General features: G+C 64.6%; 2 protein-coding genes across 3 annotated transcripts in view; one reads left to right on the top strand and one right to left on the bottom strand.

Annotated features, from left to right (window-relative positions):
- The window catches only part of COL20A1 (collagen type XX alpha 1 chain), a 29,818-nt gene extending 23,604 nt beyond the window's left edge, over positions 1 to 6,214 (top strand). The window contains exons 26-37 of the mRNA XM_042979680.1: positions 411 to 497; positions 1,165 to 1,218; positions 2,321 to 2,416; positions 2,497 to 2,550; positions 2,661 to 2,714; positions 2,992 to 3,045; positions 3,715 to 3,786; positions 4,219 to 4,254; positions 4,366 to 4,432; positions 4,654 to 4,791; positions 5,562 to 5,639; positions 6,055 to 6,214. Coding sequence (XP_042835614.1) covers positions 411 to 497; positions 1,165 to 1,218; positions 2,321 to 2,416; positions 2,497 to 2,550; positions 2,661 to 2,714; positions 2,992 to 3,045; positions 3,715 to 3,786; positions 4,219 to 4,254; positions 4,366 to 4,432; positions 4,654 to 4,791; positions 5,562 to 5,639; positions 6,055 to 6,080 — 816 coding nt within the window. The 3' untranslated portion in view covers positions 6,081 to 6,214. The remainder of the gene's footprint in view (positions 1 to 410; positions 498 to 1,164; positions 1,219 to 2,320; positions 2,417 to 2,496; positions 2,551 to 2,660; positions 2,715 to 2,991; positions 3,046 to 3,714; positions 3,787 to 4,218; positions 4,255 to 4,365; positions 4,433 to 4,653; positions 4,792 to 5,561; positions 5,640 to 6,054) is intronic.
- Positions 6,215 to 14,077: 7,863 nt separating this feature from the next.
- Positions 14,078 to 23,142, bottom strand: CHRNA4 (cholinergic receptor nicotinic alpha 4 subunit). 2 transcript variants are annotated; one of them, XM_042979677.1, is made up of 4 exons: positions 22,990 to 23,142; positions 22,659 to 22,768; positions 17,399 to 18,776; positions 14,078 to 14,573 (listed from the first exon to the last, which is right to left on the bottom strand). In XM_042979677.1, exons 1-4 carry the CDS (start codon positions 23,017 to 23,019, stop codon positions 14,448 to 14,450), a joined length of 1,644 nt encoding a protein of 547 aa, XP_042835611.1. In that variant the 5' UTR covers positions 23,020 to 23,142; the 3' UTR covers positions 14,078 to 14,447. The 2 variants fall into 2 exon arrangements, with proteins under 2 accessions (XP_042835611.1, XP_042835612.1); XM_042979678.1 differs by lacking the exon at positions 22,990 to 23,142 and having other exon boundaries at positions 17,399 to 18,640; positions 22,659 to 22,739.
- Positions 23,143 to 26,951: the final 3,809 nt, after the last annotated feature.

The raw sequence follows: 26,951 nt of genomic DNA, 5'->3' as shown, positions 1-26,951 counted from the left end.
CCGCCAGCTGCGGGGGTGGCCACTGCTGTGTACTCGGGGGCCACTTCCCTTCTCTGTGGGCACAGTTGGGGTGTAGACAGCTGGCCAGGAAGGAAGGGGCTCATCCAGCAAAGCCAGAGGGACTGCCAGAGACTCGGGCAGCCTCCGCACCATGAAGATGTGGGCAGGGTTCCTCACGCTGTACCCACACGGGGCTTGGGCCTGCTGGGGATTGGGAGGGACTGGGAGAGGGCCCGTGCAGGGCAGCCGGCAGCGGGGGTGGGGGGGGGGAGGGCACCAGGGACCAGCTCCCCGCCCCTCACTCCCAGCCTCCCCGGCGTCCTGGAACCCAGCTGTCTGGCTGTCCGAGCTCTAGGTCAGACAGGAACAGGTGGGGGTCCACTTAATGAGTGGGGTCTCCTTCCTCCCAGAAGGATGGAGAGAGCTGCCCTGCCTTCTCTTCCTCTTGTGCCTGTTCCTCGCAGACCCCGGGGCCCCCGGGGCCCCAGGGACCTCCGGTGAGTCCATCATCGGCTCCCCGGGTGACCTGGGCTCCTGGCAAAGCCCGCTGCCCCCTCACTCACACCGCCGAGCAGCCGAGCCAGCCTGCGCAAAGATGGGATGTTCTCACGAGCCCCCCAGCGGCCCCACCCCCCTGCCTCGTGAGACCCCTCCCAGCCAGCCTCTCCTTCCCTCCCCTGAGCCAACCCTGTGGGGCGGGGGGGGGGGGGGGGTGCCAGTCGGCCCACTCAGTCTGCGGCACCGTGCTGGTGGTGGCCGGTGGGTGCGATGTGGCCCGGCAGTGAGTCGCAGCCATGTGGGCGGCCTCCGTCCCAGGTGCTCCGGCTGTGGGACCCCACCGTGGGGCGGGGCCCGCACCCCTGCCAGCCCCGAGGCTCCGGGGCCCGTGTGGCGGGAGCGTCGCTCAAGCGCAGGGCTCTGGCCTGGCCGTCCACGGACCGCACCAGGCAGGGGCCGCAATTTGAACGGAGACCCGCCAGAGCTGGTCTGGTGTACCCGGCAGCTGTGGGCGGTGGGGGGCGGCGGGGAGGGCGGGCTAGGCCTGGCCCTGGAAGACCCCTCCCCTCCCCCACCTGAACTGGGGGACTGTAGTCCCCGGGGGGCAGTGCAGCGGGGCCCTCGGGTGGGCGCCGCGGAAGCTCAGCCCGGTCTGTGTCCTGGTAGGGCCTCCCCGGAAGGAACGGAGTCCCAGGAGAACGGGGCTTCCCAGGCCCCAGGGTGAGTTGTGGGGGGTCCTGTGGGGCCGGAGGGTGGGGCCCCACAGCCAGAAGCAAAGTGCCCTCCCCAGTGAGGGGCCCGTTTCCCACCCCCGACCCGAGAAATCGCGACGTCATTGACCTTGAGCAACCTGACAGGTGAAGTGCGTTGGCAGTTCTCCTACAGGAGCTCCAACACCCTGTGGGAGTTGCTGGAACTTGCTGGAGTTTTCCCCTTGACAAATGTCCTTGGAACCCTTGCCGCTGGGTTATTTTTCGTATTAATTCTTGGGAGCACTCGACAGATTGTGGACGTTAGCCACATGTCTGTGATCTGCGTTGTGACCGGTTTGCCCCCCGCTGGTGTGGAGCTGGCGCGGGGACAGATAGATTTTGTTGTGTGACAGTCGCCTCTGGGTGTTCCTATTTATTAGGAGATTTGGAAAATCAAGGGTGGATGTTAAGATGTGGTGCTGCCTCAGCTGGACACAGCCAAATAATTCTTTCTCCTGGAGCTCTTAGTTTGGCGAATGATTTTAGCGCATTCCTGACACCGAACTCTTCCTGTACCCGTTAAACCGCGCACTTGTCACCCGTTCGTGTGCTGCAGGGTTCTGTTTGCTGACGTTTTACTTAGGATTTTCTCATTGATATTCAGACATGAGAATGTCTGCAGTTTTCTTTAGGGAGTTTGGTACACTTATATGCTAAATTCACAAAAATTCTTTGAAAGCATTGATTTTGCCCTGGAATCTCAAACGGTGGAAAGAGAGTTTGTCCCTGGCCCTTAGGGATCCCGTGGCACACTCCAGAGAGGACGGAGGCTAGTGCTGGGGCGTCAGAGCTCTGACTGGCCTGTCCAGGTCGGCTCTGCCACAGGGCTTTCTGTACCCCTCCCGGTCAGGAAGGCAGAACGGGGTCACTGGCTCTGTGACCCGGAGAAGTGGCTGGGGTCAGTCCCCGGCTGTCGAGCAGGTCCCAGCAGGACCCCTCCCGGGGTGGGCAGTGAGGGGAGGGCGTCTCTGTAGGGCTGGGTCTGGCTGCCACGGTCAGCTGGAGGGCCAGGGGGGCCACTGAGGGCAGGGTGGAGGCCTTCTTAGCCCCTCCCTCGCCTGTGTCTGCAGGGAGAGCCTGGGCCACCTGGACAGACGGGACCTGAGGGTCCTGGGGGTCAGCAGGGGTCGCCAGGGACCCAGGGCCGAACCGTGCAGGGGCCTGTGGTAGGTGCTGCCTCCCCTCCCCCTCCCCCCGGCTGCCGCCCCTGCTCCTCTGGGACAGACTGAGTCCCTTTCCTCTCCAGGGTCCGCCAGGGGTCAAAGGAGAGAAGGGGGACCACGGAGCCCCGGGTTTGCAGGTAGTGGGATCAGACGCCGCTCTGAGTGTGTGGGCAGGGAGGGCACAGGCTGGGGACCTGGGTCTCCGGGATGGGGCCTCAGCCTGGCCAGCTGTCTCTGTTCCTTCTAGGGCCATCCTGGTCACCAGGGCCCTCCCGGGAAGGTCGGCCTCCAGGGACCTAAGGTGGGAGAGAAGCCTGTGGTGGGGTGGGGCGGTGGGGGGGTGGTGGATCTCAGATAGAGACTGTGGGGGCAGGGGCCTCCCCAGCGGGGAGGGGAGGGTGGTCACTGCCAGGGGCCGGGGGCAGGCCCTGAGCTTGGCTGGCCTTGCCCCCCGCTCAGAGGTGTGGGTCCCTGGGTGCTGGGTTCTGTCTGTGGGGGTGACGTGGGCCACCACGGGAGGGGCGTGTGGGGGCACCAGGCCGCCCCCTGCCCTAGCCTGCCCTGTCCTCTTTCTTCAGGGAATGAGGGGTCTGGAGGGGAGTGCTGGCCTGCCTGGACCTCCGGGCCCGAGGGTAGGTCCTCCTGAGAGGCTCCCCCCACTTCCTAGGGCCGATCAGGTCAGAGCCTGCCCTGTGGCTGCAGCCCCTTCCCCCGCAGGTGACCTGGGGACGCCTCTCTCTCCTGGGCTGTTACCTGGTGGGGCTCCGCAGGGCACGCGAGTGCCCAGGGGTGGCTCCAACCGAGGGTCTTCCTCACCTCCGCTGGGCAGGTCGGAAATGCCACGTTAGCATGGCCCCAGTCACCCTCGGTCCGTGTGGCAGGAAAGTGCCCGGGCTCCAGGGTAGGCCGAGGGAGGGTGGACGCGTGAGGCTGGCGGCGGGGAAATGACCGGGGCCGTCTTCTCCTTCTCCGCGGCCTCGCTCAGAGGCACCTCCCCTCCCCAGCCTGTGGTTCCGGGGTCTGTGCTGGGCTCAGTGCCGGGGAGCTGTCCCTGGGGTGGGGGGCGACAGTGGTCATACTCGGGATGGCCAGTGCCAAGTGGGGTGGGGTGGGAGGGCCTCTGCCCTGGGTACTCGGCCTGGACAAGCTCTGAGGCAGGTGAGGAGGCCCGGCCTGGCCTGCAGGGGGCAGGGACCCAGTCCTCAGGGAGCCAAGGCTGGAGGGAGGAGGACCCACGTCCTCCGGGTCGGGGGGGGGGGGGGGGGGGGGGGGCCGCGGCCACACCCTCTGCACCCCTGCAGGGCTTCCAGGGCACGGCGGGGGCCAGGGGCTCCGGAGGGCAGAGAGGACTCCCGGGGCCTGTGGGGCTCACGGTAAGTCCCCTTCCCACCTACCGGCCAGCCACTCAGCAAAGATGGGAGGCGGGGGAGCAAATTTGGGTAAATGCCTCCTTCCCGCCCAGTCAGGGCCACTTTGGGAGCTTGGGTTTGGAACTGATCTGCAGCAGAGGGAGCCCGAGATGGGACCGGCCAGGGAACAGGGCGGGCCTGGGGGCCCCAGGGTGTGGGGCAGGCCTGGTCCCACAGCTAGGCAAGGGCTCAGCTGGGAGGTGGAGGAAGGCAGGCCCCGGGCAGGCCCAGCTGGCGTCCGGGCCCGTGTCCCAGCTGCGGGGGACTCTGCGTTGCCAGCTCCCTAGAGTCGGGAGCAGCGGCCCCCAGCATGCAGCCCTCACCCGGCCCGGGACAGGGTCCAGGCGGGTTGACTTCTCTGTGCTGACCCGCTTTTCTCCTCTTCCTCTATTTCAGGGGCTGCCGGGGCCCAAAGGGGAGCGAGGAGAGAAGGTGAGTGAGGCCCCTGTCCAGGGTCCAGGCGCTTCCTGGGGGGTGTGTGGGAGGCACCGGCCCCGTGCCGCTGGGCACAGCACTTGGCCACATGGCCCGTCTGCCCTGCAGGGGGAGCCGCAGTCCCTGGCCACCATCTACCAGCTCGTGAACCAGGCCTGCGAGTCTGCCATCCAGAGTGAGTGGTGCGGCCTCCTCGTGAGGGTGCCAGGGCCCCCCACCCCCACCCCCGTGCGGCCTCTGTCTCACCCCAGCCGGGCCGAAAGGGACCGCGGGCACCCGTCACTAGCCTGATGCAGCCCTTCTCCTCGGCCATGCCCCAGTGAATCCGGGGGAAGGAGCGGGGAGTCCCCCGCCCCACGCCCCGCCCTGCTGTCACCCCTCCACCCCTATCCCCAGCTCACGTGCTGAAGTTCCACCATGAGAGCGCCAGGGCCCCCAGGCCCGTCTTGCAGGCCCTCGGACACCCCAGCTCTCACGGTGAGGCCTGGCTCCCTGGAAGAGGAGGACGAGACGGCCCCCACCCTGAGGACGGAGGTACTGGCCCCCTTGCGGGGGGTGTGGGGGCAACTGCAGCTCCCTCCCCGTCCCCGGCTGGGAGTTCTGTGTGGCCCCGGCATCCCCTGCACCCTCCCTGGGCCGGGGTGCGGAGGCAGGGCCCCTGAGCCCACACAGAGGTTGCTAAGGCAGGACCGGACGCGGCCTGGTTTCCCCGGGGTCCTCAGAGGGCCCCCTTCCCCTTCCTCCCGGGAAGCCCAAGATTAGGGCCACCTCCTGCCCTGCCGTCCCCTCCCTCCTGTCCTTCCCACGTGCTCTCTCTCTCCTTGCTCTGATGCAGCAGGAGGCTTGGTCTAATGACCTTGTCACGCGTTCGTCCATCCGACTGGGGCCGTGGCGCCGGTCACGGCTCAGGTGCCGAGATGGATGGGAGGCCGATCAGGGGAGACAGAGCTCGTGGGCCTGGATGGGGTGGGGCTGTGGTGCCGCCCCATGGGCAGGACCGCGGGGTCCTGCCTCACCCCCTGGGCTGGGCGTCGGGAGGGGAGAGGGGCTCCCCTGCGGGAAGCCCTGCCCCCCACGGTCCGTCAGAGTGCCCCAGACACTGCCTTTGGCATAAATACCCTTCTTTGTACCCAGCCTCGTGGACAAGGCTACAAGTGCCCCCCTCAGTTAACCTTGGCCACTGACCCAACAACACGTGCCTGCTTGGGGTCGGGTGCCCACCTCCCCTCGGTCAGAACAGGGTCCCTGAGAAGGGAGACCGTTACCATACGCACCCCGGTTCCAGCACACCCCCTTCCGCTCAGGTGAGCCCGGAGCCCTTGGTCAGAGGAGCAGCCCTCGGCTGAAAGGGAGTGAGCCTCCCGGACCCCTGGGGGGAACAGGTGAGCCCCCCACCTTCGGGGAGGAGGAGCTCCCGGGGGGCTGCTGGGAGGCGGGGGTGCAACACGGACAGATGGCCCAGGAGCTGGTGAAGCGGCTTGGGATAGAACACGAGTGGGGGTTCCTGGGCCTTGGGGGGCCCAGCAAACCTGGAGACACGTGGGGGGGAGCCAGGAGAGCCCAGGGAGGCCCGAGTCAGGGGTTAGCAGGGCAGGAGGGTGGATCGGGTGGGCGAAAGGATCAGGGCCGGGGGCACCTGGCAGCAGCATCCTGGGGAAAGGTTCGTGCCCGGGGCTCGTGGCCCAGCTGGAGGCACGGGGACCCTGGGGGCTCGGGTCCTCGGTGCCAGGTGGGCGGGGCTGCTGCCGTCCGGCTGGCTGCCGTCTCCCTCAGACTGTTCACCCTCTCTCCTGCCAGGACGGCCCCCGTGCTGCCCGGAGTGACCCTGCCCCTCCCTGGACCCTGCAGGAGCAGCCTGGAAAGCGAGTCCCGGGAGGGGCCTGGAGGCAGAAGGTGGGGGTGGGGGGCCTTCCCTCTGTACTGTTTCCACACTCAGATAAAGTACAGCGTGCTCAGCAAGGGAGTGGCCTGCTCACTGCAGGGAGGGGCGTCCCTGGGACCCGGAGTCCGTCCCTGCCCAGTCGAGTCCAAGTCGCCCCACCCCCACCCTCAGAGAGACAAGCTGGCATCCTTCCGTGGCTTGAGGGACACCCCCCCCACCGCCGCCCCGCCGCCCCTGCAGCCTCCTGTGACCTTGTGACTCAGTGCCCCGGCACCCCCACAGTCCAGGCCCTGCCCAGGACGGGGTTTCTCAGCCGCATTGACTGACCCGGGGGGGCTTGGAGATCGGTGCCCAGCCCCCTGTCAAACACTCGCTGATGTGACCTTCCCGGGCCGGTGTCAGGGGCTCCTCTCTCCCTAGTAGCATCCCCTCAGTAACGACATAGCGTCCGGCTCGCCTCCCATGCGCTTGAGTCCCTGGGGACCCTGACCTGCTGGCCCCGTGCCTTGTCACTGCCAGCACTCCCCTTCTCCGGCCCACCAGCCTGGACACCACCCTGGCCGCCCCTGACCCTTACTTACCTGGAAACCTCACCTGCTGTGGCCTATAAACACCACGTCATTTTCTAAACTGGGAAGAATTTGGGGCGGGCCTCCTTCAGACGCAGAGGCCAACATAAGCTTCCGAGGTGACATTTGCGCAGAGACAGGAACAAAGTGGGGAGTGGAAGATGGGAGAAGGTTCCAGCAGGGGCACAGCACGTGGGGGGCCTGAACCCACAGCACCACCCAGAAACGGCGGGAGGCTACACAGGCCGGAGCGGCCGGGACAGAGACAGCTGAGCCCGGGGCCAGGAGCAAGGTCGGCTCTGACAGGCCCCGGGGGGCGGCACAGGGAGGGGGGGTGGGGGGGTGAGGGAGGGGTGTGTGGTCTGGACTCAGGAGCAGGTCACCAGGGCTTCTGAGCAAGGAACTGATGGGACCCGCAGTCTGTTGTACATGATCTGTGGGTAAGAACTCAGGGAGCCCCGTGGGGTCGGGGCCTCATCGTTGCGAGCTGAGACGGAGGTGACGAGAGCAGGCGGGAGGCCGAGCCTGGGAGGAGGGGCGGTGGCGGAGCGACTGCGGGAGCCATCTGGGGCGGGAGCCCACCGGAGAAGGGTGCTGGGTCCGGTCTCAGGCGGGCAGCGTGTCGGCCACCATCTCAGTGTGAGCGGAAGCCTTGGGGCTGGCTCCCTGGGCTGCAGGCAGGCTTGGCCCAGGAGCGGCACGTTCAGAGAAGGGACCGGGGGAGACGCCCGCTCTGGACCGTCTGCTCAAGGAGGCGGGGTGCAGCCGGGACACGAGAGCCCAGGCGGGGGGAGCAGGCACCAGCTCACCCCCCGTCCCCAACCTGCGACGTCCCGGCCCAGCGGGCTGGGGAGAGCGCAACCCTGCCGCCCGCCCTCCCCGGCCCTGCCTCCGGTGTGGCTGACCGTGCGGGTCTGTGGGAGCCCACCGCAGCACCCCCAATCCCTCCACACGTGCGCGTCCGGATGAACGCGCCGCACACGTGCTCACGTGCGGCACGACTCTCGGGTCCAGGAGACAAGTAACAGGGAAAACGACATCGGAGGGACAGGGCCACGCCCCGGGCAGACCGCGCCGAGCCCACCAGACCAACGAGGACCGACAAGGATGTCCTCTTGGGCCCATTAACCTAAAACTCCCAAGTTCAAAGAGGGAAGGATTGATGTAACGACACGAAGCCAGAATCAGTAAGTAGAAAGGACAGACAGCGGGAAACACGGCATGGAGGTTGCAAAAGGAGAAGTATCAGCGAGGCGGGCGGGCGGGCGGTTACGGACACGCGCCGAAGCCGGGCTGCAGGGTCGGCTTGAAGACGTCTCCCCTCAGGCTCAGAAAAGGATGAAACAGAGAATTCGAGTGTTGGCATCCACGTGGGGGGTGGGGGGGCGGTCCAAGTGGGAAGAGGTGGGAAGCGAGGACTGGGGAATGTTCAAATAGGCAGTTTTTAAAAATTAGAAAATTAGAGAAGATCTCAGACCTCACACTGAAGGGCTCAGAGAGCTGGATGGGATCGATTGTGAAAATACTCCCTTAGACTCTTTAATGCAAAACATGGTGAAGCGAACGGAAATACTTCTTGGAAGAATGAGTCAGCTTGGTGTCCAAGGCGGGAGCATGATGACCCGAAGTGTTGAGGGAAAGCACTCAAGTGTCACATCCAGTGAATTATCACTGGAATGAATGGGGCAAAAACATGTCCCGAGTCCACAAAGTCTCAGAAGGGGAAACACCTTCCCCCTGAGGGGGGGAGGGAGCCCCCCCAGAAAGGGGAAAATAACCAGAAATTAGATCCAATACACAGGAAAGCCCAGTCCCTGAGACACGTGATGAAGTTCACTGCTGACTGGACAATGAAGCCCTCCACGTGGACAAATTCTGCACTTCTAGATTGTTCCGCTGTGGCTGGTGCGTGGGAGGCCAGGATTCCTGAAGGCAACCAATGCGCTTGCTTTATTCGGAGATGGGCAGCCTGATATCAATTTATTAAACTCTTGGAACATATAAATCTTGGCAGCAGCCATGAGGAGGAAGAAAATAGAACGTGTAACCTTCGAGATTAGCATTTCCTTTATGGGAGGGGATAGAACATGTAAACAGAAACATTTCCCAGTGTAGCAGAAATTACAATAAATATGAGTGAACTTCCAAACCGTGCTGAGAGGCACGACCCAGCTTTCTGCCTCTAGCCAGTTCGGAGCAGCCAGGGTTGGACTAGAGCACCCGGAAGCCGGGAGAATGTACGAGGTGGTCATTCTGGGCGTTTCCACGGGGAAGGATAGTGTTTTCTGAAAATGGTGCAGAGGCAGCTGGAGATTTGAATCATGAACCACCCTCATCGAATGCCACGTGCAAAAGCTGGCTCGGAAAGTGTGATAAACCGAAACATAAAAGCTAAAACAAAGCTTTCTAGAAGGAAATCTAGAAGTACATACTCAAAACCTCGGGATAGGCACAGATTTCTTAAGCAGGGTCCATAAAGCAATAACCATAGAAGGAAAAAAAATAATAAATTGCACTTCATCAAAATTAAAAGCTTTTCTTCAAAAGACACCATTAAGGAAATGAAAATTGTAGTCACAGATGGGAAAGAAATATTAACAACTCATTAAAAGAAGGCGATGTGTAATGAGAAAAGATTTCAACACTTCACTAAGCAAGACACACGGGCGGTCAGTGAATCCACGACACGGCGCTCAGCAGCCCTGGTCTTCAGAGACGAGAAAGCCACTCATGCAGTGCAACCCACACCCGGTGTCTCTGAGGCTGTCGCAGGGGTGCGAGGCCACATGGCTGGGAAGCTTCTGGAAACACCTCCTGGGGCCTTCCGGGGCCCCGAAGTTCTAGTAGGTATTTGCGCCAGAGAAATGAAAACATGTCCACACAAAGACGCGTGTGTGTGCGCGCACGGGAAGCAGCATGATCCGTCATAGCTCCAAACAGGAAACAATCCAAGCGTCCATCAATGAATAAACAAATGGCGGAGTATTCACAGACACAAGCAAATCACACACGTACTACCGGGGATGAACGGCAAAGCCCGCTGAAGCAAACAGGCTGTGCACAAAGGAGAGTCCTCCATTTACGTGAGGTTCTAGAACACATGAAGGCTCTAGTGCAACGGCGGTCAGGGCAGCGGCTTCCCGGGGAGGCGCAGGGAAGGTAGATGGACGTGTTCCATCCATCCACTTGGGTGGTAGCCACGGGTTGTCCACGTCGTAAACAGCGACAAGAGTCAGGTTAGCGGTTAAAGGTGGAAGCTGAGTGGCTATGTTGTTGTCAGCAAAGGTAGACTTCAAAACACAGAATGGGCCAGAGAGGAAGGGGACGTGACATGAGGCCAAGGGGGCTGCTCACCGGGAGGACACGGCAGCCCTCGACGTGACAGGGCTGCAGAATACAGGAAGCAAACGCTGACCGAGGAGCAGGGGACAGACCCACAGCTGTCCTCGGTGGCACTAACACCCGCACGGGAATCGGGAGAGAAAGCAGACAGAAGACCAGAGCAGACCTCTCCCCTGACCTGACCTGGCCGGCATTGCTAGAACTTTCCCCAGACCACAGCAAGCGACACCTCCCCATCAAGCACATGTGGAAGGCTGGCCCAAAACAAGTGTCACAAATTTCAGATCAAACCGAGTAGTTCTCTGTCTACAACAGAATTACGTTAGAGACCAGCATTGAAGCTGGTCAAAGGGAGCTGACAAAGGCCAATGATGGGCATTTTCTGGAAGAGTCGATTAACATTCGATAAGAAACCCACCTCACTACTTAGCTACCGAAATGCAGGGGACGGCACAGGGAGGCACAGCTGTGTCCCCACCAAAGGCACAGATGACAACCCTTGCTGTGGACGGGGCAACCGGGCCCTGATGCAGGGAGGCAAAGTGACACAGCCTGTGGGCCAACCACCTGACCACGGCGGATCCCGCGGGGCACAGAGCGGTCCGTTCCCGGGGTTACAGCCAGTAGAAATGCACAAATGTACCAAAACATGCCCCAAGATGCTCATAGCAGAAATACTAGCTGTCCCAGGGACGCCTGGAGGGCACAGTCGATTAAGCATCCAACTCTTGGTTTTGGCTCAGGTCACGATCTCACAGTCTGTGAGTTCAAGCCCTGCATCGGGCTCGGCGCGGACAGCATACAGCCTGCTTGGGATTCTCTCTCCCTCCCTCTCTCTTCTCCTCCACTCTGTCTCTCAAAATAAGTAAACTTAAAAGAAAGAAAGAAATACTAACAGCCCCAAACTGGAAACAGCCCGAATGCCATCGACTGGGAGACAGATGAATAAAGACCGGTGTATCCTCCCACGGCAACCCACAGAGCAGCCGGGACACGCCGATGGTGGCCGGTGTGGCACGTGGATGGAGTGTGGACTCAGGCTGAGGGAAGGAAGCTGGCACGAGCGCACACTGTGTGATCCCCTCTCCGGGAAATTCCAGAAGAGGCAGGACTAATGGATGGCTGGGGGCTGGGGGCTGGGGGCCGGCTGTACGGTCAGCCAGAGAAAACAGGTCAAGCTATGCCCTTGTCGCTACACCCGTGCGACAGGCAGATATCCAGACGCGGCGGCAGTTGAGGGATGGGACCCCTGCCAGCCGGGTGGACAGCATCTGGCATGATCTGCGTTAACCCGGCAGGAACCCCACCCCCAACTTACCATTGTTATTCAGATGGAAAGGGAAAACTCTAGAATAAAAAGTCCCAGAGCACAGGACCGTAGGAAAGGTCAGTCACTGATGTGGGGACGCACACTGGGACCACGGGCCCGGCCCGTAAAGGTTCAGGTACTAAGCAGTTTCTGCTTTGTGGGCCACAAGGTCTCCATGGAAACTCCCAGGCCTGCCGCTGGGGGCCACGTGCCACAGGGCGTGTCCACATGCCCTGGCCAGCTTGGTCTGCTGCCCCAGGTGCCGTCGAGGGACTTAGAAACTTGGCGAGAAGGGGGAGGTCGCTTTGGACCTCGCACACGTGCACGCCCACAGTTCTCTATGCCCTGTCTCAGCTGGTGCAGGTGACCACGTGATGCCATGGAGAGACCAGTGCCGTTGAAAGAAGGATCTGACTCAATTTCCCCAGAGGGCACGCCATGCCCACAGGGCCACCAGGCAGGGCGAGGGGAAGGCCTGGGCCAGGGACCTGCAGGGCAGGGCGCACAGGGCCGCCCTCGTTGCCTGGGACCTGGCTCTGGGTGACTTGGGTGTCACGGCTGGGAGTAGCGGCTTGGAGTGGCCGGTGGTGACTCCTGGCCCCAGGCGGGGGTGGGGTGGGGGTGGGGAGGGAGTGTGGCACACACATGTCCCGCTCCAGGCAAATGTCCACCACCCCCAAAACGGGCTGGCCCTGGGGGGCGTCTGTCCCCAGGCCCCTGAGATGCCAAACGTCACAAGATACAGAACATAAGAACGTGGTTAATACAAAGAGAGTTCAGGGCACGGTCCTGTGCGGTCACAGCGGCCTGAGCCATAATCCTCGAAAACGGGAAGGACGGTCTGCTCACAGGTGACGGGCAAGAAAATGCGTTTCCGTTTGCTCGGGTGGAGAACAGCGCTGAGCAGCTCCTTTGCGTTTACTGGCAGCCCCAGGACCACGAGGGGTCTCGGCGATGCCCGTGGACCCCGTGCCGCAGGGCTCCACTCACGACCAGAAGGGGCCCGGTGGGCTTTCCGGGCGACCGTGGCGCCCTGAGTGTGGAGCGGAGTCCCGGGTCCTTGGTGTCTCGTCTGGTAAAACTCCCCGAGGTGAGGGCTGAGATCGTGCACTTTGGTCACATGTGAAATCTGCCTCGATCCAAAAAGCAAAACCCTGGAGGCAAATACGACAAAATAGTGTGTGTCGTCCCCTCATCTGGCGTGAGGGGAACCCGGTACTTAGGTTTTTGTGTGTGATTTTCTGACATTATTTATTGAGTCTCAAGAAAGCACAACAAAGAAACAAAAACAGGGAAGGGAAAGGCAGCGTCTCCGTCCCAGCGGCTCCGCGGTCTCTCCTGATCCAGAAACGAGTGTCCGCGGCTGGGCCAGCGCCAGGGCCCTCCCGCCACCACCGCCGCACATCTGGAGCCGGGTCCGACTCCGTAAGGACTGAGGGCACTACATGTGACATCTGCCTCTTGCGGAAGGCCGCCCGGACGGCCCCAGCGGGCAGGTGCCGGTCAGAGCCGGGCGGATGGGGCGGGACATTCAGAACCTCGGGTCTCTATCCCGCTCCTGGGCGCGGGGACCTTCCGGCCCCAGTCAGGGTCCGCGTCACAGGCGCCTCACAGAGCGGGTGAGGGTGTGGCTGTGCCCGGGCACCACGGCCGACCGGGACCAGCAACCGGGCCTGGGCGGCGACCAGTCCTCGGACCGGATGCTTGGTCTGTGCTCGGTTCCGAACGTGACTCTTCTCTCCAGGCCGCCAAGTACCTCTGGACCCAGACCTCGCGGGCCAGGCGGGGCTCCAGGCCCAGCTCCTACCTGCCACACGGCACCCCTTTAGTCAGGGGGTCTGGGAGGTACGATTTTGACCATCAACATGAGGAACAGACTCCTTGGCCTCCGGGTGGCCTCTGAATACACTATCCTCCCCCCCTTCCCCGGCACTCGGGGCCTAAGGGCTCCGGAGAAAGAGAGAGAGCCCGGGGACAGCACGTGCCCCCCCACGCCCCCCCAGGGCAACGTTTCCCCAGGGTCACGGGGATACTATTGATGTCGCCTTGGGGCGGGGGGTGGGGAATGACACCGGGTCCCCCAGCTGTGGCTCCTCGGCTGTGCCGGCCGCGGGATGAAAACCAGGGCTGGGAGGCCTGTGGGGGCCCCTCACGTAGGACATTTCTCTGGGACCACACTGCAGAGGGTCCCAGAGTCAGCCCGGGCAAGTTGTCCTTGGGGACCCTCACCATGGCCACCGAGCCTGTGCTTCAGAGAGGGTCTCCCAAGGGGCTGTGTATAGAGGGGACCCACAGGAGGTCAGGGAGAGCCCGGACAGGGACCCTGGACACTGGACACTGCTCTGGGACCTTCACAACTACCCGTGTCCACTGGGAGTCTGCAAATGCTTGCCCAGGACTTCCCAGGACCCCAGGAAGACACATGTCCAGAGTCCCTGGTGCGAAGGGTACCTGTGCCCATGGGGCGCCTGTCGCTAGACTCCCCCGCACGCTGGCCCAGAACTTGCATTATCACTAATTTACCCAGAATAAAACAAAACAAAGCATCCCTGCTTGGACCCACCCCTGGCAAATGAGATTCCAGAGTCTGCTGCCTGGCCTCTGCGGGGGCCAAGAGAGCCGGCCCGAGGATGCGGGGGGGGGGGGGGGGTCGCGCAGATGCCCGGGCCTCCGTGATCCCACAGGGGTGAGGGGAATTGGGGGCTGACGGTGGCGGAAGGTCGTGGCCCTCGGGACAGTCGGGACTGCTAGCTGCTTGCTGACTGGTCGGACGCGTGTCCTGGGCAGGAAGCCAACGTGTCACCATGCTCCAGATAAACTTTAATAAGACGTAGGCGGTGACCCGCCCTCCAGACAAGAACAGGCATTTCCTAGCCGTCCTTTCCAGCCCGGCCGCCCCCCAGGCAGGTCTCAGCAGGACCGAGCCAGCACCGGCTCCCCCGGGGTGCAGTGACCCTTTCCAAGGCTGTCTCACAGTAGGCAGAAAACAGGGGGACAATCTGGCAAATGCTGTGACCCCACGCAGTTGAGGAACCCCTAGGACGGCCAGGCACAGACCTGGGGCTGCGGGCGCCTGGCCCCCGTCCCGCTAGATCATGCCGGCCAGCCAGGGGGGCAGGAAGAGACCCGCGGTCCCCAGCAGGCAGACGAGGACGAACACCCACAGGAAGATGCGGTCGATGACCATGGCCACGTACTTCCAGTCCTCCTTTACCTGCAAACACAGACGCGTGTGGTCACTCCCAGCCCACCGCCCTCAGGCCTCCAGGCGGCGAAAACCTTCTAGAACCTGGTACTTTTCCCGGCAGGATCTCCATTTCCCCTCCTGGACACCCAGGTAATCAGGGTGACCGCCTGCTGAGCTGAGCAGGAGGGGCTCAGAGACGCATCCTGCAGGCCGGGCCTGGGGTTTGGTGCTCTGGCCCACCTGACTTCACCTGCCTGGCCAGAAGCCCCAGGGCCAGGGAGGTAGAGAGCCTCTGGGACCCCAGCAGCCAGGCTGCTTTATGGTGACGTTTGCTCTCACCTCACCAAAGCTGGGACGGACACCATGGAGAGCATCAGGTGCGCCCCCATTTTGCAGATGAGGAAAGTGAGGCCCAGAGAGGGGATGCCCACATGCCTCGGCTATTCAGGGCCAGGGCCGGGAGCACCCTGGGGGCCTCCCCCGCAGTGGACCACGTCCAGAAGGCGACGGCCGAGGCCCAGCTGCCCTGCACTCCCGCCCACCCTGTTCCAAGGGGCGGTGCTCACAGGCCAGCTGCCCTCCTGAGTCAACGGAGTCTCTTAGCTCTGTCTCTAAGGTCCCTGGGCGGGAGTGGGGGAGACAAGCAAACGGCAGACCAGGGCACTGCGGGCAGGCTCGGAGTGGGGCACGGCAGCAGGAGCGGAGGGCTCCTCAGAGGCGGTGAGGATGCCCTGGCTTGAGGGGAGGTCCCGGACACGGAGGCCAGAGGGCACGTCACCTGAGGCCATTCACCTTTAGAAAGGAGGCACTGCTGTCCACGCACAGGTGGGGACCCCGAGGCACAGAGGGCAGCCCAGGGCAGAGGCTCCGAGAGGCACAAGCGGTGGCGGGCTGGGCGGGTGGGCAGCCTGGGCAGGGGTGGGCTCAGCCCTCGTTCTGGGGTGTGGAGGGTACAGAGGGCCCTTCACTGCCATTTTCTGCTCTGATTTCTCAAGTCATCAGAGACATCCTGAGGGTTTCAAAGCAAACCGAAGCCGGAGGGCAAGCAAGGCCACTTATAAATAAGAAGTCCATCCGGGACCCTCCGTTCCAGGGAGGCTGAGACACACACACACCTCCGCTTTGTCTTTGATCCCCACGCACCCGTCCCCCATCCTGCGGATGAAAGGCCCTCGCGGACAAAGCCGCCCAGAGCGTCCAAGGCCCGTCCTCGTCAAGGCAGCCTGGCGATGCTCCCAAACCAGAACCAGGTCGTGGCGGCCAGACCCGCGATGCGGATAAAGGACGGGCCAGGCCCCCTCCAGACAGGCACCGCCAGCCGCTGGGCTCCCTGAGGATTCTGGTTCCACTTCTAACGGCATCAGTCCCTCCTCAGCACTGCTCGGACCCCCCAGCTGTGCTCCCACCCCAGCTCGGACCCCAGCTCGGACCCCCAGCAGTGCTCAGACCCCCAGCAGTGCTCCCACCCCCAGCTGTGCTCCCACCCCCAGCAGTGTTCCAACTCCCCACCAGGGCTCGGATCCCCCAGCAGTGCTCGGACCCCCACATCGAGTTAGGGAACCATCTGTTCTTTAAGAGCTGGCAGCAAAATGGGGTCCAGGGCAGAAACTTCTGGAAACCTCCAGAACAGCTTCACAGCCTCTTGAGGTTCAGCAGGGTACCTGGGAAACTGGGGATGTGCTGTGCAGGCAGCACCCCTGATCCTCTCCAGGGCTCACTCAGCCATGGGGCACATGGTCCTGGGGCCACACGTGTCCCATAAACAATCAGGGGCCATTACCCAAGGTGCAGGCAGGGACAGCAGCATCCCCATCACGGCAGCAGCAGCACCGGCGGGCAGGACACAGTTGACAAGGGCAAGGTCAATGCGGCAGGGCAGAGGTCAGGCCCCAGGCTGACCAGCAAATAGTGGCCCAGCAGACTGACCAGGGCCGGAGACCCCTCTCACTTCCTCTGCCTGTGCTCTGACCTTGCAGATGTCCCCACCTCACTCCTGGCTACATTAGGTCCTGAGATTTCAGCCAAGTCTGAGCTGGGACGGGTGGACAAGCATCACTACAAGGAAAAAGGAACGTTCCCTAGCGGTGGGGGTCAGGCAGAGATGGCCCGTCCCTGGGCCCAGTGCCCACCAGCTGGGCGTCCCGGGCACATCCAGTAACCTCTCCTTCGTGAGCCGAGCACAACAGGTGCGTGGCAGTCCTATCTCAGCCCTAGGGGCTGACACTCAGCAGAGGGGCTGGGGACACTGTCAGGGCGCCCTCCGATCCCTGCCGGTGACCGCGCTCCTCCACAGCTGGGGTCCCGGGGTCCCCAGGTCCTCGTAGCCAGGCCAGCGATAGAGCCCCTTCGCCCACGGCTCCCAGCTTGACATGTGGGGTGCTGGCCGAAGAGGCAGGGCTGTGCCCCAGACCCCAGTCCTTCCCTCTCCCTACTCCTCCTCCTCCTCCGCCCCGGGGCCCTGCCACCCCCAGCCCCTCCCCAGAAGCCCACGCCCCGCTTGGACAGGGAGGCCAGCAATAGCGCCCAGACGTCCTGGGCCTGCCTTCTGTCTGCAGGATCCCTGTGTCCTGAACGGCAAGGACGCCCCTGCGGCCCACTCTCCGCTAGACGCTCTGGGCCACCTGCCCCAGTGCCACCCCCGGGACCTCCCGCCAGCGTCAGATGCTCAGGGAATAGAGAGCAGGACAGGGTCGGGGCTCGAGGTGCCTGCGTCCCAGAGCTCAGTAGCCCGGGTCTGGGCCCTGGCCTTCGGACTTTTCCCTGGCCGCTCCCTCCTCCGGAGACGAAAGAGAGGCAGAGAGCGTCTGTCCAGCCAGGGACACCTCCAGACACAGCCATGGGCAGAAACTTACCGAGAAGTCCGTGTCTTCCGCCTTCAGGTGGTCTGCGATGTACTGGACGCCCTCTACGGCCCGCGTCAGCGCCGGGGACAGGGGCAGGTGCCGGGGCGCGGCTTTGGTGCCGCGGGCTTTGAGCGCGGCGTTTGGGGACGGCTCCTTCTGGCACCTGCACTTGCACGGAGAGGGCTGGTCTGGAGGCGGGAGCTCGGCCGAGCTGGCCTTCAGAAAGGCGGGGGAGCCGGCCGCTGGGCCCCCGGCCTGGGAGGCGGCATCGTCTCGGGGAACGCAGCACTGGATGCTCCGAGACCGGCATCGGACGCCGTCCTCCGTGGCTTCGGCGGGGCTGGACACGTGCTGGGCACTCAGGGACCGGGCTTTGGCGAGCCCCGGGGCCCGGGTGCCGGAGGGCGGGTGGCAGGGATCAGGCGAGGGGCAGGGGCTCCCGTTCTCAGCCTCCGAGGGCTGCGGGGCAGGGACCCGGTCCGAGGGCAGCTTGCAGGCCGCCTGGGCCTTGGCCGGCTCGTCCAGGGGGCCGCGGGAGGACGGGGAGGGCGAGGAGGGCGAGGGGCCCTGGCTCTGAGCTGCGCTCGTGAGGGTGGGCGCCCCCTCGGGCTCGGGCCAGAAGCCCGGGGCGCCGGCCATCTTGTGCATGGACTCGATGAGCCGCCTGCAGTTGTCCTTGACCACCGACGGCCGTTTCATGAAGAGCAGGCGGGGCACGACGTCCAGGAAGACCCGGCGGACCCAGGCGGGCATGGTGTGCGTGCGCGGGGAGCGGTGGTGCACGTTGAGCACGAAGACGGTGATGACGATGGACAGCGTGACGAAGATCATGGTGAAGAGCAGGTACTCGCCGATGAGCGGGATGACCAGGGAGGTGGAGGGGATGATCTCGGTGATGAGCAGCAGGAAGACGGTGAGCGAGAGCAGCACGGAGATGCACAGCGTGATCTTCTCTCCGCACTCGGACGGCAGGTAGAAGACCAGCACCGTGAGGCAGGAGATGAGCAGGCAGGGGATGATGAGGTTGATGGTGTAGAAGAGGGGCAGACGCCGGATGACGAAGGCGTAGGTGATGTCCGGGTAGACCTCGGCACAGCACTCGTACTTCCTGGTGTTGTAGGTGCCCACGGCGTCCACGATGACCCACTCCCCGCTCTCCCACAGGTCCAGCTGGTCCACGCGGCTGTGCATGTTCACCAGGTCGATCTTGGCCTTGTCGTAGGTCCAGGACCCGAACTTCATGGTGCAGTTCTGCTGGTCGAAGGGGAAGAAGGTGACGTCGATGCTGCAGGAGCTCTTGTAGATGGCCGGGGGCGTCCACTGGACCCGCCCGTCGTGGAAGAGGTGGGCCTTGGTCAGGTGGGTGACCGCAAAGTCCCCGTCCGCGCTGCGCAGGAAGAGAGGGGTGTGAGACCCCCCTGGCACCGCCCCCGGCTCACGGGCGCGCCCCCCCCCCGAGGGCGGGGCGGGGCTGGTGGCCCCGGGGCGCATCGTGGTCAGCCACCTGTCTCAGCTTATCACCCCTACCCTGGGGGGACACACGGCTTGACGGTGACACCGTGGGGGGGAGAGGCAGGGAGGGGGCCCTGCGCCGGGGCAGGGGCGGGGGGCCTGGCAGCCGGTCCGTTTCTGTCCTGGAGCCAGGAACTAGTCTGGGCCAGGGCCCGCGGGCAGCCTAAAGGGGGGTCAGGTCCCTGCAAGGGTCCGAGGTCGGGGAGCTCCCGTCCCCGGTGTGAGGGCGAGGGGGGCCCTCCCCGCGGCCCAGGGCGGAGGGCAAAGGGCACGGCTCCTCAGAGGGTCCTGGCCCCCACCCACACCCCGTGCACATGACGGCACGGACGTGAAAATGGCTGCGGGCACCAGGCCACAGAACTCCGCAGGGTCTCGGGGGACTGGGCCTGGTCCCCTGTAGGTCACCTAGGGGGTTGGGCCAAGCGGGGCGGGGGCCTGTCTGGTCACCGTCTCCTGCCCCAGACCAGGCGTGCCCGCACCGCTGGGCACTTTGCTACTCTCTCTCTGTTACCCCCACAACTCACAGGTGAGGTTACTCCCCTCCTGCACAGGCGAGGACCCCAGGCCACATGAGCAGGAGACGACAGGGCCAGGCCCTGGCCATCCGCCCTCTTGCCTCGCCCTTGGCCGGGGGCGGGTGTTGGCTCCTGTCCACAGGCCGAGTGGGCACAGAACAGGGCCGGGGGGGATACTGTCTGTGACCCCAGGCTTCCCAGACAGCAGCGTCTGCCTCACTGTCTCCACGAGTGTGCCTGGCGGGTGTGGAGTGGGGCCCAGGAACCTCATCGGCTCCTGGAGTCGGCACTGCTCTCCTCTGTGGCTGGAAGCCCCTGGTTGCCAGCAGCGTCCCCGGCCAGTGTCACCACTCTCCTGGCCTCAGTCTCCCCGAGGCGTGGTGGCCACGAGCAGGTGGAGACAGCGGCAGCCCCAGGCTTGGCTCTGAAGGGCTGGCAGGGAACCTCCCCACGGCCCCACGGAGCCCCAAGGACAGTGGCTCGAAGACCGTGGAGGTGGGGGTTCACCACAACCTGCTGGCACAGCAGCTCAGCCGGAGAAGCTGCCGGCAGACCCCAGACCCTCGACACCAGCTGCTCAGCCCCGGGTGTGGGTCAGGCGCCCACCAAGGGCTCAGAGCCCAGCCTTCCGTGCCGGCCCACACCCCTGCTTCCCACACCCACCGCGGGTGCACTCAGCCCGGGCCCAGAAGCCCGCAGCCCCAGTGAACACCTCCCCGTCCCCCGCCTCCAGCTCAGAGACCCCCCCCCCCATGCTCTCAGCGGGCGCCAACCCGATCCCATGACCTCCGTGACCCTTCCTAGCTGACGTCTAGGTCGGTGGCAGATGGAGACCCGCAACTGCATCCCCACGAAGAGGGGCAGGGCTTTCCACTGGGGGCCGCTGGACGCTGGCCTGGGGCTGAGGCTCCCTCCCCGGCAGGATGATGCAAGACTGTCCTCCCTCGGCAACATCCCTCCAAACCCAAAGCCTTGCCCCTCTGAGGCACAGAGCAGATGAACCAGCGCCACTCAGCAAACATTCTGCACGGAGATCAGAGGCTCCAGTCGGTGGCGTGAGCCCGGCAGCCCTGATCCTCCAGGCAGGGCAGGGAATGTTCCAGAAGTTCACGGAAAGCAACCCCAGGAACCGGGAATCTGCACCCAGGCCTCTGGGTTTTGATGCCCACAGACAGGATCAGAGTTTTTTCCTGGGACACCGCCCGCTGGCCCCTGCGGCCACGCCCCCACGTGCCCCCAGCCGCAAGGCCCCCATCTCCTGGCCCGGCCCAGCCCCGGCTCAGATCCCCGAGACGCCTCCCAGGAGGCCGTGCTCGTCTGGACCTGTGGCCTGGGCCTGCGGGTGGACATGCTCCCTGATGTGCAGCAGCCTGGCCGCGTCTTGAGGAAGCAGAGGCTCTCAGGAGGCGGCCCGGAGGGTCCAACGTCTTCCCGGCCCGGCCCCGAGGCCCCGGCGGTGCAGGGGCGAGGCCCGGTGCCAGGGGTGTCTGGTTCCACGGCAGGCGTCCAGCAGGGCTGTGCCTCCGGGGAGCCGAGGGGCGTGGACGTCGGGACTGGACGGGCAGAGCCCGAGCACGTTCTACGGCAGAGCAGGGGCGCCGTCCCAGCCTGTCCGGGCCCCCGCTCCAGGCCCCGCGAACCCCCATCCGTGTGGTGCTGCGTGTAAGAGGCCTTGCGAGACACTCTGCCCCCAAGGGCATGGAGAAGCCCCCAAGTGGACAGACAGCACGGCCTCCAACCGAGGGGATTCCCCAAAGCTACCAGAAAGCTGCCCCCCCTCTTTCCCCTCACCCAGTAGCCCAGGGCGACCACCCGGCCACACTCAAGTGGACAGCAGCCTGGTCAGCGGCCTCCCGTTGCCCCTGGAAACGAGCCCTCCTGGTGGCCGTGGCTTGGCCACCATCGGCCACCGGCTCCGGGACCCTTCCTCGCCCACCACCGCAGCCCTGCGCAGACAAAGCCTCTGTGCCGACCACAGCCTCACAGAGAAGCTGGGGGTCCACCCGCTACCTCCCCCAGGGACCCGGAAGGAGGAGAAACCAGGAGGGACTTTGAGTGCAGCCCCATCCTGGGCTGCAGTCCCGGGGGGGTCTGTACAGATCCCAGAGCTGCTTCTCAGCCAGCACGTCCTGCCCAGGGAGGGTCTGGTGTCACCACAGCATGAAGGCTCCCCTGGGGGCCCAGGGCGCTGACACTGGTGCGCATCCTCTGAATCCGCCACTCAGACGGTGTGGTGCTAGGTCCTGGGGTGAGGGGTGTGGGGAGCAGACCGGGGACCCCGGGAGGGCTGGGGTGGCGGCAGGGGCTGGTCGCAGAGAGCAGAGGACCGTGCCCTGCGGAGAGAGCCTTCCCCTCACGGAGCTGACCCCCTCTAATGCATCTCAGAGAACCCTCCAGCTCTCCCGCTGTTATTACTGGAATCAATTAAGTTGGAAAAGGAGCCCAATCGTTCTTAATCAAATAGCAACGTTTTATAGGTCAGGCCCATTGCCCGGGGGCCCGGGAGGGGCTTTGTACCACAGCCCACTGGGGTCTGGCAGTGGGGAGGGCAGGGGTCCGCAGGGAGCTAAGTGCTGCCATTGCTTTGTTCGTAATTGTAACTGCTGTGGGAGCTGCTGCCCCGGCCTGAGCCGAACAAACAGCCCAGCTGTGACCCAGCAGTGACACGGGGACAGAGGAGGACGTCGTCGGGCTGCCCCGGGCTCAGGATCCCCCTGCAAGGGTCCCGGGAAAGGATGAGTTGGAGCCCACCCCCTGCCACGGCCGTGCCTGGAAAGCACCGGCTTCCTGGCACAGAACAGCCACATCCAAGAACAGATTCGGGGAGGCGTCCGGGGGGCACTCGCTCAGCAGCGTGAAGGTGCCGGTGCTGGGAAGGCTGACCGCACAGGTGGACTGGGGACACCGAGCTGGGCCGGGCGGCTGTGTGCGTGGCAAGGGACCACCTGCCCGGCTGGGGACAGTGAGTGCGGCCGGCAGGGGGGCAGCTCTGGGGCCTGCAGTCGCCCCGGGGCAGGACTGGGGCGGTGGGGGGGGGGGGCTGGTCCAGGCAGGGACAGAGCCCCCAGGGCCCTTGTCTCCTGCTTTGCTCACCCCCCTTCCCTTCCAGAGGCCTCAGCCCTGGCTCCCGACAGCGGGGCCCACACAGGCCACCACCTCTTGCTCGCGCCTGGATGGCCTGGATCACTGGCACCCGGACGCAGGTACCTGCACCCCTGCCCGCCGACCTCCCAGGGGCTCACTTGTTGTAAAGGACGATGTCCGGCCGCCAGATGAGCTCGGAGGGAATGCGAATGGAGGTGACGTTCTCGTAGTCGGCAGGGTCCCAGCGCAGCTTGTAGTCATGCCATTCCTGGGGGCAGGGGGAGGTGGGGGGGAAGCCACGCTGTGAGGGGGAGGGCCGTGGGGGAGAGGTGTGGGGGAGGGGGAGAGGGAAAGAGGAGAGGAGGGGGAAGGGGAGAGGGAAAGAGGAGGGGAGAGGGAGGGGGAGAGGGAAAGAGTAGGGGAGGAGGGACAGGCAGGGAGGGGTGTGGGGGGGGGGATCCAGGGGTGGAGGGGGCCGCACTCGCCTACCTGCTTCACCCACACGTTAGTCGTCATCATCTGGTTCTTCTCATCCTGGGACACAGAGAAGGGCCATTGTTGTAACTCCCTTGGGTGACTGGAGCCTCCCTGTCTCTCTCTCCATCTCCCTCCCCCTTCCTCCTTCTCTCTCTACTCCCCCTCTCCCCCTCACCCCCCACTCTCTGGACCCTGAGTATTTTCCTCACCCACAAAGACAGGCCTGTGCTGAACACGGGAAGCAGGCGACCTCAGAAGGAGTGAGTGCCCCGTCCCTGGAGGCAACCAAGCCCAGGACGGTCAGCCGGAGGGGTTTCGAATGTGGGGACAAGGACCCTGAACCCTCCCAGAAGGAGAGTGGGGACAAGGCTTGCCTGACTTCTCGGGCGGCCAGGGCCTGGCGCTCCCCCAACCACGCAGACGTGTGACATGGCGAGTGTGATGGCTCCCAGGCTGCTGCTGGAGGACAGCCGCCCTCCGGGGACCCTGCCAATGTGCTCCACCCTTCCAGCTGCTCAAGACCGCCCTTGGGCAGGTGTGTCCTAGGTGACCAGGCGCCTGCGCCTCCGGCCGACCGTCATTAAAGCAAGCTGGGTTCGCACAGGCCCCGCGCTCACCAGGCTGGCCCCTCGACAAACTTGCCCTGTAGGACCAGAGCCTCAGCCCCTTGAGGACAGGTAAGGGGCTGGAACAGGGGAGGTGGGAGCGGGAGGCCCGGCCGGTTCCCTCTCGAGGTCACAGTGCGCTCACCTGTCCAGGTGAGGAGGCTGGACCACACACCCTGAGAAGTCCCGTGGCCCCCGCCCTGCACTGCCCTCACCCCCCCCTTATTCCCTACTGGCGAATGGGGAGGGGCCATCTGCCACGTTTCTGCTGGGGAGCACCGTCCTCTGGGACGTCAGACCCCAACACGTGATGGAGCGCAGCAGGGACGGGGGTCCGTGCAGAACACGGGGATCTGGGACGGGAAGTCCCGGGGCCTCACACTGAGCCCTGTGGCACTGATGCCGCCTCTGTGGGCCACAGCACACCCCAGCCCCCATGGGTCACACCTAGGAGGGGGCTGGCCCCAGGTGCGCCCTTTGCCCAAGGTCCGGGGAGGACCCCCTCAGAGTGCACGTTGCCCACAGGGTCCCGAGGGCAGGGGGCCAGGCAGAGAGGCACAGGGTGCCGGGGGCAGTGTCTGAGCAAGGCTCTCTGCACCCAGCGATGGCCTGACATCCCCCCCCCCCCACAACCTCCTGTGCCAGGAACACACAGGCCAGTGGGAAAGACCGCTGAAACCAAAGAAATCTGAAGGATCACCGAACCAGAACGGTGTCCGGTGCCCGGACGAGGGTCAGGGTGGGCTCTTGTCCCCAAAGGCTCAGGCCTGGGCCCCTGTCCACCTGCCTCTCCGGGGGACAAGCTCCCAGCCGGCTAGTTCAGGGAGAGGGGACCGTGTCCCTTGCCGCCCCCAGGCACTGCCCTTGATCCTGCTCTCCCCCAGACCCACCCGGGGCAGGCCACCCAGCCGCCTGAGCAGGGCTGTCCCCCCCCCCATCCAAGTGTGACCCGAGCGGGCCCTGGAGCCGGTGTTGGGCACAATGTCCAATGACCTCGGTAGCACGGTCCTGCCCGGTGCTGCCTGGCCCATCACGCCCCTGCCTGGCCCCAGTCCTGCCCTGCCTTCCGGCAGACAGCCTGCCCCTGCTGTACCCCGTCCAACCCACCATCCGACCTCCCCAGGCTCAGGACGAGCTTCAAGGTGACAGGGCCCGGCCTCCTTCCTCACCAGGGACTCCTCGGCTCTCCTGCAGGTGTGAGCCCACACACATGAGCACGCCCTGCCCAGACACAGCCCTGCAGCCAATGCATGAGCCCTGCAGGGGCTGGGCAGAGAGGGGCCCAGACGTGTGCCACCGGGCCGCTCATCAGCACGCGCGTGTGCAGGCGTGCCCCGGGCCGGCTCTGGTGCACACAGAGGAGCCTGGGGGCTCCTCTCATCCTGCCAGGCACGTCCCTCACCAGGACTGGAGCCGATGTGCCCCAGGCCTCAGGCTCTTCCGGGCACGGGGAGCCGAGGCTCTGTGGTGCCCCGAGGAACCCAGGTAGACGGTCCGGCTCGGAACTTGAAGCGGCGGGCAGCCAAGGGCCGCCTCTGCCCACGTTTGGGGACCTCCGCGGGCTCACCAGCCCAGCGCCTCAGCCAGGAGCACTTTGCAGGCGTAGTTTGAGGTCTGGCTCCAGGAGGCCGGAAGCCTCGAGTCTGGACACCGCTGAGGTAGACAGGTGGACTGACCGGGTCTCCCTACCCACAGGGCCCGCACGCAGCCCTTTCTGTCCCCCCTTCCCAAAGCCTCTCAGACGCTGCCCAGGAAGCCGGACAGGCTGCCTTTCTACGTCACGGGAGAAAAGACCGGTGGCCACTGGATACACACGGCACCAGTCTGGGATCAGGAGGCCTGGGGCCCCCTCGTGGTGAGCGAGCCAAGCTCCCCGAGGCCCCCTCCCGGCCGGGCTGGAGCCTCCCCTCCAAGGCACTTGGGCCCCCACCCCCGTGAACACACTACCCAGTCAGATCTCCCCCACAGGATGGGCCCCGACCCCAAATGGATGCCCCTGCCCTTCCAGAGCTGTGACCATTTGGAGACCGGACCCCCAGCTCCCCCTCCGCCCCAGCAGCCTCCTCGGTCCCTAACCAGGAAGATAAATGCACCCAACCCTGTCCGAGCCTTGCTGGGACACCGTATTCCAGACCAGTGGGTAGCGGGGCTCTCCTAGACCAGGGGGCACAAGGGTCGCGTCTCAAGCTCCCGGCCCCTCAACTCACAAAACCTCCTGCAGCCTCACCACTCGCAGCCGGGGCAAGTGCCCCCACCCCCCAGAGGCGCGTTCTGCTCTTGGCTTCTGAAGGACATGGCCCCGGCCTGCTGCTGACACTCTGGCATTGTGGGTTCCCACGTGGGGGGCGGCGGGGAGCAAAGCTCCGGGTGGGGGTGCACAAAACCCGTCTTTCCTCCGGGCTCCCCCACAAGGGCGGGTGTGCGGGACTCTGGCGGGGCTGGACACACGCGGCCTGCACGGAGAGCAGACGGCAGCCCCCCGCCCCTCCAGGCACCCCGGCCAGGCCGGCCTCCTCTGGGGCGCAGGGGCGCCCCTCAGGCAGAACCTCCACTGCGATGTGTGATGGCCGAGGCCCAGCGCTCCCCGCTTCCCCCCCCCCCCCCGGCACCTACCACGTCAATGAGCTGTGCGATGGACAGCCCGAAGTGGACGAGAACCACGTCCGAGATGTTGGCCACGGGCCGGGACCACTTGTTGTAGCCAGCGAAGAGCTTCTTCAGCAGCCGTTCCTCTGCGTGGGCCCGGGTCTCCACGTGGCTGCTTGCTGTGGGGACAGGAGGGTGTGCAGCTCAGGGGCGGAGGATGATGGGCCCTCCGGCTGCCCGCTCCGGCCTCCCACCTGGCCCCGGCTTCCTTCCAGGTCCATCCACCTCAGGACATTTGCACATCCTGCCCTACTCCTACCCTCTGGGTACAAGTGTAAGTTCCTCAGGGAAGCCTTTCCAGACCCCTCAAGCACCCTGCACTGTACCCCCAAAACAGACAACTGATCTGGTAAGAGCTGACTGGGGTAAGTCTCCCTGCCAGACGTGACTTCCGGAAGGAGGGGCTGCATCTCCAGCTACTAGCAGACTTCTGAAAACACAAGGTGGGGATAACCACAGGATTCCAGGACACTGGGGACCCGTCCAAAGGCGGGGGGACGGACAGCCCGCTTCCTGTAGCTGCCAGCAACCCTGAGTTATCATCACCCAGACCCGGACGACCACTCCAGCACCCTGTGTTCTTGGACAGACACGCAGACTGCCTTCCATGAGTCAAGGGTGACCCACCCCCCCAACACACACTCTGCTTCCTGGGAGGGGCCACTCTGACCCAGCCCAGCCTTGCTGACCAGTCTGTGATCTGAGGACCTCTCTGTCTCTCCT

The sequence above is a fragment of the Panthera tigris genome, chromosome A3, assembly GCF_018350195.1.
Source record: "Panthera tigris isolate Pti1 chromosome A3, P.tigris_Pti1_mat1.1, whole genome shotgun sequence".
Taxonomy (NCBI): Eukaryota; Metazoa; Chordata; class Mammalia; order Carnivora; family Felidae; genus Panthera; species Panthera tigris.
The sequence above is the reverse complement of the archived record's forward strand: the minus strand, read 5'-3'. Positions and strand labels throughout refer to the sequence as shown.

Coding starts and splice junctions, on each gene's coding strand:
- CHRNA4 (XM_042979677.1), bottom strand. CDS start 23,019: ATGATGACGACTAACGTGTGGGTGAAGCAG. Junction 18,777..22,658: donor GACATCGTCCTTTACAACAA/GTGAGCCCCTGG, acceptor CTTCCTGCGCAG/CGCGGACGGGGACTTTGCGG. Junction 14,574..17,398: donor CGGAAGACACGGACTTCTCG/GTAAGTTTCTGC, acceptor CTGTGTTTGCAG/GTAAAGGAGGACTGGAAGTA.